Genomic DNA, 12,298 nt, shown 5'->3' with positions numbered 1-12,298 from the left:
TTATATATCTTATATATTTATATCAAGTATAGACCATTAATATATCATTTTTAAAAAGACTATCAAATATGATTTTAGCAGAAGATTTTCATCATTGGTGGTCATCATAATATCTACTTTGTTTCCACACACAGAGACAAAAAAAAAAAAAGTTTCCGAATGAAAAACATTATTCATATATGAAAACAATACCTTTTTTCTGGGTAAGCGAATCTTCATAAATCACCTTATAACTGATAAAGACATAATTAATTAATTAGCTTAAATCTAGGGATTTTTTATAATGTGAATTTCTTGATTTCGGGAGAGAGAGAAGGTTCCTTTTTAGTATATCATGTAATAAATGTAATAATGAAATTGGTTGTAGATTATGTAATAGTTTACTCATTTGCTAGTATTTATGTAATTCCCCCAAGAGACAAAGAATGTCATGAATCTCTAAATTGGAATTGGACCCGTCCACAAATTTTATGAGGCACAAAGGAGCCCATTTGATATGTAATCTTAAGTAATCTTTTTAGATATTGTGAAAGGTGGATATATATCAATTGCAACTTGCACAAATTTAAGAGCTCTTGTGATGTTTTTGAACAGTGACGACAATATCTCAGGAGAACCCAAATATTCTGCAACTGCAATTGAATTTGGAAAATCACAGGAAAAAAAAATCATCTATTGAATAGGATGACTGTTCATTAGTTTGAGCTTGTACTTTTCCCTTTCAGATTTTCAATTGCTCATTACACATATATTTTAATATTGCATGTACTGTACCATTTTACAAAACTTGTGTTGATTTATATGGGATACACGTATCCGTAAAACTAGTATGTATATATATATATATACACACACTAGTTTCTACGAACGTGCCTCGCACGTTAATACCATGTCAATTATTAGCAAGTGCTTGAAGCGAAAGACCCTTTGTAACATAAAGAATTATGATTAGATAGTAATCTAAAGTGAATTTGCATATTAACCAAACAACTCAATTATAAGAAGTTTGATCCTTAAAATCATTATTCATCATAGCATTTCAATCCTAGCATCAAATACACCTGGCAAATAAATTCAACACATGCATTAGTGTACGTATATCCCCCGTAATAAATTGAAAGATGTTGTTACTATTTATAAAAGGAGAATATCACTTTTGGTATCTTTGTTATTAATAAATTTTAATTTTTATTCCTGTGATAAATGACTCAACACTTCTAACCTTCAATTAATTAAAATTGATTTTTTTCACTTTCGTCAGCCGAAAAATATATATCTGAGCTATTTGTGTTACGACAGCGGTGTAAATGAGCCACTTTTTTAACAGAGGGTATATTTACTCTAAATCATGTAGTTCAGGGATATACGTGGATCTTTTCCCTATAAGAAATGTGTTATATTTTGACTACTTTTAGAAGTATATTTAATTTATATTTGATTTTCATAAGGATCTAGAGTGCAGTTTATGGGTCTACTGTTGTATATATATAAATAATTATTTAATTGGGAACTCTATTGTTATTAAAAATTAACTTGAGGTCGCTACAGAAATAGGCTTCAAATTCTGGATCGTCTCTGGCCAGATAAAGTTGTATTATATTATTTAAGACTTTATATGATATTTACTTATTTAGTATTCTAAAAACAACTAAGATTTTATCTTATGGGGAGTTTTATACCCTTCTAACAATTCAAATCGATTCTCATAAGGATGATCTCTTTTTCTCTTTCTATTGCTTTATAGAATACTGTATAGAGATTAGCGTATATAATACTTTGATTTTTCATTCCATTTCGTGATTATAATTATTCTTTTTATTTTATTACTCTCTCTTGGGTAATAGTTTGAGTAAAATAGTGCCTTGATTTCATCAAAATGACTGCTTTTTTGAAATCAAGTTGGCATGTTTATTTATTAAAGGTAAGTAGTTTTGTACGTGTGAGATTGGAATGGATGTAAATTTTCAATATAATAGGTAGAACACGATATCGCAATTAGCAAATAGCTAAGAAGTCCGAACCTGATGAATATCAGTATCTTAAATATTAGAATTTTATCCAGTATTGAATTACTTTTTAAAAAAAGAGTAGTTTTTAAAGGGCATAAAAAAACCAACACTTTAGGAATATTTTAATCATTTAATATTTATCGCGTTAAACTTAATTACCAAAATTATTGTCTCGAAAGAGAAAAATCTTTGTTGAATTCAACAGTTCATATATTAGTTCCTCCAAATTTTAAATTGTTAATTCTTTATAATTTTATCCAACAAAAAAAGGTAGTTTAATTTGTTTGGCCTCTTTAGTTTCAATCTTATATTTTGACTTGGAGTCCGTTGGTTTTAGTCTTAGGTGCCGTTTGGCCATAAATACCAAAAATATTTTCATTTTTTTTGGAATTTTTGAAGTTGGAGTTGGAGTTGGAGTTGTGTTTGGCCATAGTTTTTGAAATTGTAGTTTTTGGTGAAATGTAGTGTAAAAAAGTGAAATTTTTTTGAAAAACAAGTTTTTTTTTGTTTTTGGTATTCCGGAATACAACTCCGGAAAAAAGTGAATATTTTTTATGGCCAAACGCTAAAAGTAAAAAAAGTGAAAAAAAATTCCGGAAAAAAGTGAACAATTTTTATGGCCAAACGCCCACTTATACTCTGACATGGATTCCAGTATTTTTCATAGTCAAATTAATTTTAGCGTTTTACATATTAGACAAGGTTGTGTATATGTACAACTTTATCCAACGTAACATCATCCTTTGAAGAAACGAATTAGTCGTCCCCGAAGGGTATAAAAGTCGTTCAATATTTAAAGGATATTTTGGTCAATCAATATATATATATATTGGTACCTGTTTATGGTTGCGGGAAACACGGACTAAAAGAAAAAATATATTTGGCAATAAATTTTTTTTTTGTTGCCATAAATTAATTATTTTTGCAAAAAGTACTTTTGGCAACAATTTTTTTTTTGTTGCATAGACTTTTCCCAATGGCTGTTATTGCAACAAAGCACAACAACTTTTTTTATTGTTGCCAAAAGTACTTTTTGCAACAATAATCAATACTATGACAACAAAATTAAATTCTTTGGTAACAAAAAAGTTCATTTGCCAACAAAAAAAACTAAATTGTTACCAAATATTAAATTTTTTGTTGTCATTTTTATGCTTTCTTGTAATGACGAACAAATGCACTAGTACTTAATACTATATAAGATTGAAAATCAGTAAAATTGACTATCAAAGCTTTTTGTGACACTAGAATTACGAGTAAGAGGAAGTACTTACTTATAAATGGATATTTAATGGGAGATAGTGTCAACATATAGATCATGTTTTAGTAATGTGACTCACAAATAAAAAAGTAACAAAAAATGTTATTCACAAGGCGGCTTGCTTGATTACGTGACGCAGTTTGCAGCTAAACTAAAAATCAAAACGTCTGGATCCTTTTTTGTGACGAGGCAGAAACCACACAAAATTTTCCCAATGTAACCGATGTGAAAGATGGAAGAGGCAACAATCAATGCTGTCCTTGTGGGGCAATTCGCAGAATTGCCGTTCTTTTGGGGTGGTCTTTAAATTTTGCCCCTCATATTTGCGATCTTTAAATTTTCATTTCCTCATATTTGTGGTCTTTAAGTTTTGCCTGTAGCTTTTGATACCCGAGGTTTTGGGTTCGAACCCCGCTCAAACATAAAATAAAGAAATAATTTCGCAAGCGGGGGCCGAGTGGAGGAGGGTCGCCCCCCTCCGCATAACTTCCTTAAGGAAAACTAAAGTTATGCGGAGGCATAACTTTTCCTCAAGACATAGTTTAGTTATGCCTTATGGAGCAAAACTTTTCCTTAAGGAACTATGCCATATGCGGCAGATTTTTAATTGCGCATTACCAAAAGTATGCCTTAACTAAAAGTGTGCCTTGAAAAGTTTTAAAAAAAAAAAAATGTCTCAAGGCAAAGTCCGCCCCTCCGCATAACTTCCTTAAGGAAAACTAAAGTTATGCCGGAGGGGCATAACTTTTCCTCAAGGCATAATTTAGTTTTGCCTTATGGGGCAAAACTTTTCCTTAAGGAATTATGCCTTATGGGGCAAACTTTTAATTAAGGTATAACCAAAAGTATGCCTTAACTAAAAGTGTGCCTTGAAAAGTTTTAAAAAAAAAAAAAATGTCTCAAGGCAAAGTCCCCTCCCTCCGCATAACTTCCTTAAGGAAAAACTAAAGTTATCTTGCGGAGGGGGCATAACTTTTCCTCAAGACATAATTTAGTTTTGCCTTATGGGGCAAAATTTTTCCTTAAGGAACTATGCCTTATGGGGCATACTTTTAATTAAGGCATAACCAAAAGTATGCCTTAACTAAAAGTGTGCCTTGAAAAGTTAAAAAAAAAAAAAAAATGTCTCAAGGCAAAGTCTGCCCCCTCCAGCATAACTTCCTTTAAGAAAAACTAAAGTTATGCGGAGGGGGCATAACTTTTCCTCAAGGCATAATTTAGTTTTGCCTTATGGGGCAAAATTTTTCCTTAAGGAACTATGCCTTATGGGGCATACTTTTAATTAAGGCATAACCAAAAGTATGCCTTAACTAAAAGTGTGCCTTGAAAAGTTAAAAAAAAAAAAAAAAAATGTCTCAAGGCAAAGTCTCATTTCCTCCGCATAACTTTGGTTTTTCCTTAAGGATTGTATCTTTGGATCCGGCATACACTCTCACCCCTGTCTTGCGAAATTATTTTTTTATTTTATGCCCGAGCGGGGGTTCGAACCCGTAACCTCGTATCCAAGTCGAGGCAAAACTTAAAGAACACAAATATGAGGGGCAAAATTTAAAGACCACCCCAAAAGAAGGGCAATCCGTGCAAAAAAATGGTCCTTGTGCTCCTTTTGTCGGACTACCTTCCAAAGGTTCGGACAAAATAACTTAACCATTGCAAAGTTTTTTTTATTTTGAGAAATCAACTGTTTAAAATCATTAATTAAAAAGGTAATTTGACTAAATTATTCTTATTTATTCTTTGATCTTTGATCTCAATTTAACATTACTCTTTTTTTCACCAAATTAATCTCTCTCTATATTTATTAAGGGTAAGTGTGAAAACTAAAACTACTAATTACTTATATATTGATTTTCTAAAATGCAAACTATTTTTGGATCATCTAATTTTATTAAGGACAACAAGTAAAACGGCTGGAGGGAGTGATGTATAATTTTGGAGATCAAGATTAAAGTCAATTTGAATTTAAAGAATGCAGTAAAAATTAAGCCATATGGAAAATAAATAAAGCCATACCCCCGTGGCTATGTTCACGTACTTCAGTTAAATTCGTCCCCACAGTACTAGATGTCTAGGGGTGTACAAACCAAACCGACAAACCGCACCAAACCGATAAATCGAAATCAAACCGCGAAAAAAACCCGACTCGTGGTTTGGTTTGACTTGGTTTGGTGTTGGAAAAAAAAACCCGACCATAATTGGTTTGGTTTGGTTTTAGCTAAAAAAAGTCAAATCGAACCAAACCGACCCGACATTACGTGTATTCGATTTTAAAAATATTTTATACATAAGAATATTTATTTGTAATGTAATTTGTAAATATTTCTTAAATTTTTTCATAGCTTTTTGTCTTTTATCATATTATTTTAAGCTTGAACTTAGAATTTGAATGTCAATAAGTTTTATATCTCATAGATGTTAATAACTCAAATAAAGTCCAAATCAAAACCAACTCAACACTAATGCTAACAAAAGATCTAACACTAGGAATAAATAATTGGTTTAGAGCGTAAAAATATATAGCTTAATTTTTTCTTTGTCATGTAATTAATACTTATTAGTCGTACTTATTTTATCGTAACTTAGTATTTAGATAAAAGTCATTTTCTTTATGGCTTATTAATTAGCAATACTTATTTTAACCGATTTTATTATTTTTTTGTTGAATATTTTAATACAATGTCATCACCCATCTCACATTTTGTGTTATTTTCTTAAGAAACACCTTAGTTATATAGTTGTATCTTACTAGGACTAAAGAAATATTTGAAGTAAAAGTCATATGTTTTGTATGAAGACTTTTTCGGAGAAAAACCCGAAAAAACCGAATAACCCGAGAAAACCCGAAGTTGAAAAACCCGAATTTTATTGGTTTGGTTTGGTTTATAAATTTAAAAACCCGACACAATTGGTTTGGTTTGGTATTCGAAAATCCGAACCAACCTTGGTTCTTACGTACACCCCTATAGATGTCTAGGTCAATTTTAGGCCACAAAAAATTTCTAAAGTTTCTAGCCCCTTGAAACCCAAGTTCAATTATAAATACGCTTATCTGATCTCATACTTTTAACAACAAAATATTCCCATTCACTACTAGCTTGCTCCACATTAGTCAATATGCATTTTCTTTCTCAACTCCTAGCACTATTTGTTACTTGGTTCTTAGCCTTTTTTGTTGCTCGCAAATACAAAATTAGAAACAGATCAAGTGCACATAATGCAAAGAGTAATAGTACTACTATATCAGCTATTGGTGCACCTAAAGCTCCAGGCTCGTGGCCTATCATAGGTCACCTCCATCTACTTAGCGGGCAACTTCCCGTCTGTCGAACCCTTGGTCTCATGGCTGATAAATATGGACCCATTTTTCAACTTCAACTTGGAGCCCGTCCAGCTCTTGTTGTTAGCAGTTGGGAAATGGTTAAAGATTGCTTCACAAATGGCAATGACAAAATATTTGCAACTCGACCAAGCATGGTATTAAGCAAGTACTTCTACAACGGTAAAGTTTTTGCTTTTGCACCTTACGGACCATACTGGCGCGACATTCGTAAAATGGTAACTCTTGAAGTCTTAACCAACTCTCGCCTTGAGAAGCTGAAACATGTCCGTACATCAGAAGTGAATTGTTGTATTAAAGAATTGTACTACTCGAATTGGAGTAACAGTAGTAACGATTTTCCTGCACAAGTGAATTTAAGTAGCTGGTTTGAGCACATAACGTGCAATATAATCATCATAATGCTTGCTGGGAAGCGATTTTCAAGCAGCGTAAATGAAAAGAGTGGAACAGAGGAAATGCAATTCAAAGAATCGATAAAGAAAGCATTGTTACTCGGTGGAACTTTCGTTGTTTCCGATGCAATTCCGTCACTTGAATGGATGGATATTGGTGGGCACATTGAAGCCATGAAACAGACGATTAAAGAAGTTGATCGTGTATTTGATAGCTGGTTAAAAGAACACATCCAGAAAAGAAAAGATTGTGAAATTAATTCTACGGATGGAGACCAATCTGATTTTATTGATGTGATGCTTTCGACTCTTCCAGAGGAAACTATGGAGTCTGGATACGACCGTGATGCCATTATCAAGGCCACAACATTGGTAAGCTGTTATTTGTCGTTTTATCCCAAATTTATGTTCCACAAAATTTCTTTTACATAGTTTTTTTTTTTTTTTGAAAAGTCACCTAGTTCACATACTATATATTCCCTCTGGCCCATGTGTTGTTCTTTTAGCTAAATATATGCAGAAAATTAAAACCGTGACAAAATTTTTTAAATACAACGAATATAATTTCTGACTTACAGTACTGATCATCAACCAATTTACAGCATGATATTTGCACAAAAAAGCAAATTAATCTGTGTAGGAAAATATATTGAACAATGATAAAATTGACTACCAATTATGCTCTATATATGTAACTAAAATTATGAGAAAGATGAAGTATTCCCTTTCTCCCAATATATATGTCACACTTTACTTTGAGTCAGTCATGAAAAGAATGTCATCTTTCCATACAACTTAAATTTAAATTTTCTATTTTGCACTTAATGAGATAATTTATATATAGTCAAACAAATGCTTATCTCAAATCAAAGTTTCAAATAAAAAAAAAAATGTGTCTAGTCAGATATTCCCACATAAATCAGGATGATGGAGTACTTTATATTCGTGGCATATTGATATACGATGGAACAGGATAGTTTATCTTGTTTTGTTTATTACTCCATACCATTGCTAGTTTTTATTTCGAATCTCCAATCACTTGGCTAACATCTTATTTATTCACTTGCGAATTGACTCAGATACTTATCATGACGGCATCAGAGAGCACCGCAGAAACATTAATATGGGCCCTATCTCTGCTAATGAATGACACTCGCTCATTAAAAGTAGCCCAGGACGAACTAGATGAACACGTAGGAAGAAACAGATGGGTTGAAGAATCAGACATCAAGAACCTCCCATATTTACAAGCCATAATAAAAGAAACCTTACGTCTTTACCCACCTGGTCCTTTATCAGGGCCTCGAGAGGCTAGCGAAGATTGTTACGTTGATAAGTTTCGCATTCACAAGGGCACTCGTTTGATTGTCAATTTATGGAAGCTTCAACGAGACCCGAGAATCTGGGAGGATCCAGATGAGTTTAAACCGGAGAGGTGGTTCATGAAGGAACACGTGAATATTAATTTTAGAGGACAAAATTTTGAGTATATTCCGTTTAGTTCTGGGAGAAGAATGTGTCCTGGTTTGATGTTTGGCACCCAAGTAGTGCATTTGACGCTAGCAAGATTACTTCATGGATTCAATATTTCAATGCCAAGAGAGGAACCAGTTGATCTAAGTGAGGGTTTAGGCATTGCCTTGCCTAAAATGAAACCTCTTCAACCACTTCTTTCTCCCAGGCTGACTGTGGAACTCTACCAAAGTCTTTGAGCCAGTAAACTATCAAATAAGTAGTAGTATACTCTGTGTTTATTTCAGTCTAAAAAGATAATGGAGTATAAAGTGTGATATCAGAACCAAAATGTTAAATTTTGGGATAAGTCATTGATTCCTTGGATTTATAAATAAGACTATTATGTTTTTAAATTACAAAGAATGTACTTGCTCTCGATTTTCTACTATTGAAATACTTGAAAATATATAATTGAACAATCATGATTAAAGATGTGAAAATGTACAAAAAGAAGATATGTTGTTGTCAGAAGGCAACTCTATCGTCTATCTTGACAATTCAAGCTGAGTGCTCTTTGTTGGAAATAAGGATCCACGTGAAAGTGCAAGAGAGGGGTGAATTGTAAATTTTTCGATTTGTTAGTTGACTAGGTAGGACCAGTAATCGACTGTTTACTTAGAGAATGCTAAAGTAAAATGCAGAAGGTAAATGACACCAAATGTTTTATACTGGTTCAGATTCAATGTGAATCCTAATCTAGTACCTTTGGGTTGTAAGGGTGTTCTCTGCAGCTCTTTTATGAAAGATTTGGTACAATGGTGGTTTGAATGGAGCTCCTACGTCTACACTCAAAACACTCGTAATCTTTTCATACAATGCCTCACAAACTATACTATATCTCTCCTTTCTTTTTTTGTTTACACTATAGATCACTCAGAAATACAATGTTTATGAAAATTAAAGCAGAGCACTTAAGAGAATCAGACAAAGGTATATTTTTTTGATTTGTGAAGCTGCCTTTTATAGTCGTTTAGGCTCTTCCCGCAGAGATATCAACCCAAGGGATTTGATCCTTGGAAAAAGGAATTAGTGATCCTATTTCCAATAATAAGGTTAGAGTCATTGATGTGTCTTGATACTTCTTAATAGTTTTTCCTTGTGTAATGGAATCGCGCATCATCAATCAAGAAGATTGTTACACTTGATTAAATATTCCTTCTTTAATACGGCATATCCTACAATCTTCTTTCCTTCCTTGACCTTGATTTGTACTGCTTCCTAAGCTGTAAATATTTCTTTTAGCCACTGAGATATACACCATATATTGGTGCCTCTGTTGTAAGGCTGTAAAGTCTTCCTTGAGTTGGTCTTGTGTAAGCCCATCTTGCAAATACGTCTGTTGGGCTCCTTACTGGACTTGTGGGCTTTTTCAATCTTTGGTCCATACATGTAGTCAACTTCCTTGATATCCTTGCTTCCCTTTCTTAGTTTAATTTCCATACCTACACAAGTAAAATTGTCATCATTAAAACTTGACACTAACAATCTCCCCCTTTTTGAGGATGGCAATTTATGATAAGATGTAGTCAACATGTAGTCAACTTCCTTGTTAATATGGTGGATGCTCCCCCTGAATAGTTGACTTGTCCTTGGAGGCTCCACTGAATAGTTGACTTGTCTTTCGAATTAGTTGACTCCGGTTCTCCCCCTTTGGCATCACTCAAAAAAACATAACAAGCAGCAATAGAGATGGAAACTTATAACAACTAGTAATTAAGATGCTGAACACATCAGCACAAGAGTAGCAAAAGACCTAGCAACACAAAGGGACTTAGGTCCCACAAAACATATTGTTTAAACATGCCAAAAACACCTAAAAATAAAAGAAAACTACTCTTGGCGCTTGAACACTGGGCGACGAAGAAAATAAGCCAAAGTATTAAAAATAGAATCTTTCATATCAGTCAACGGTGTAGTTAGACTTTTAGGCATCGTACCAACACTAGCTTGGAGCTTCGCGGACAGTTTGATCGCCTCCTTTATCACAGCATCCAGCTTAACCCGTAGCCTAGAGACATCAGCACCAGTTTCTTTAGTCGAATCACGAATCTTCTCCACTTGAAATATAGTGGATGCCATTAAGTCTTTGATAGACTCAATTTTGTCATCCATGGCGGAAAGTTTGGAGAGAAGTTCAGCATAGTATTCAGCAGAGATAACAGAGGAATCAGATTTTTGACTTTTGAGGAGGGACCAGGGTTAGACTCTTCACAGGCTTCCTTAAGTACCCAAGATTCATTGCTCAAGACATAACCCATGCTACCAAACACTCGAGAATTGTAACACTGCTTAACATGAGTAATGGGATAGTCAACTAAGTCAATTTTATGAACTTCAAGTATGCGAGAGATGAGCATACCATAAGGGAGGCTAGAGGGATTGGAGGCACACTCAATCATGAAGTTGATAACTATGAAGGACAAATTGATTTTCTTTTGGAGAGAAGCCAGAAGGCAAAGATGGCATCACGTTGAGAAATAGTGGAATAGGACCCAGGACGAGGGACAATGATAGTTGCAACCATATGGGCTAGCACACGAGCTTCAAAAGATATGTTTAAAGGACCAATTTGAGCAGGGACAGAGGAGGAATTGGAAAGAGTTTTCTTAACATCATCAAAAGACACTTCAAGAGACTCAAGCCAGAAATTTTTTGATCAAGAATGCGCTAAAGAAAAGTGAGAATGGAATAAATGCAAGTATATTATGAGACAAATGTGAAAAAGGAGGCATGACAAGATGATGAAGGTTTAGCGAATCAAAGAGAATAAGTTTCGTCAACGCGATGCGTTGTATTCCGGACTATGACTTGAATCACTCGCACCGAATTTCTTTTAGGTACATTTAGATATGCAGTAGAGTACTCCAAGGGGTAATAGAAGGAGTAAGAAAGGCCGCATGTGATAGGGATAAGTATAAGGGTCAATCTGACATAAAATAATCACTGACAATAATAAGTCACTAGCAAGGAAATGCTATTGCAAATCATCTGGGCGCTACCATAGGTGGTACTATAATGATATTGTAAGGAATTAAAGAGTCCAACCAAGGAATTAAAAGGAGATGATATGGTATGTATATAAGGTCGACTAGTACAAAAAAAGGGATAATCTAAAATGGCACCAGAGAAGCAAGCAAGAAAAGGTGCCATATCTGAACATGAGAGTTTGTCCACTAGTAGAGAAATAAAGAGCAAGTAAAAAAAAGGATACAACAATTAAGAATACTCGCAAGATTAGCAGAGAGCCATAGCGATCATGAGCCAAGATCACCTTAATAAGAACAAGACGATAGCTGGATATCAGTTGACCACCGGTTACATACATGAGGACATGAGGATATGAAACTAATGAATGAGTTCGATAAAGAATTGGGAGGATATGAAAGAAGACTAATGAACCCATAGTATAATAGCATGGAGATCAGGAACTAAAGGAGGACAACTATTCCAAGAAATTAATGATAACATCGTAAGCTCGCAAGCTACAACATTCGAGAATGAATGTTTCTAAGGGGAGAAGGATGTTACACCTCGAACTTTCAGAGCATGAGTACACCATGTATTTCACCATATTAATGGAGTATCAGAGATGTCCCTTGAAGTTTTGAAATGTACAAGCCGTGGGATGTACGTAGCAATGAAGTAAAGGATAAATTATGATCTCATAAGTTGTAACCGGGAAGGATAACCTTGGAACCAAAGGATATGACCATTATCAAGTATGATTTATGATAAATAGCATATATGGAGAGTTTCGAAAGATTTCGGGACCAAGAAAATT

The 12,298-nt window shown here is 33.9% G+C and overlaps 1 protein-coding gene across 1 annotated transcript; it reads left to right on the top strand.

Annotated features, from left to right (window-relative positions):
* The first annotated feature begins 6,279 nt into the window (after positions 1 to 6,279).
* LOC132049458 (xanthotoxin 5-hydroxylase CYP82C4-like) lies at positions 6,280 to 8,895 on the top strand. The gene is made up of 2 exons (XM_059440273.1): positions 6,280 to 7,374; positions 8,082 to 8,895. The coding sequence occupies exons 1-2, from the start codon at positions 6,385 to 6,387 to the stop codon at positions 8,712 to 8,714; spliced, it is 1,623 nt and encodes a 540-aa protein (XP_059296256.1). The 5' UTR covers positions 6,280 to 6,384; the 3' UTR covers positions 8,715 to 8,895.
* Positions 8,896 to 12,298: the final 3,403 nt, after the last annotated feature.

Source organism: Lycium ferocissimum, chromosome 1 (assembly GCF_029784015.1).
Source record: "Lycium ferocissimum isolate CSIRO_LF1 chromosome 1, AGI_CSIRO_Lferr_CH_V1, whole genome shotgun sequence".
NCBI classification, from domain to species: Eukaryota; Viridiplantae; Streptophyta; class Magnoliopsida; order Solanales; family Solanaceae; genus Lycium; species Lycium ferocissimum.
The sequence above is the reverse complement of the archived record's forward strand: the minus strand, read 5'-3'. Positions and strand labels throughout refer to the sequence as shown.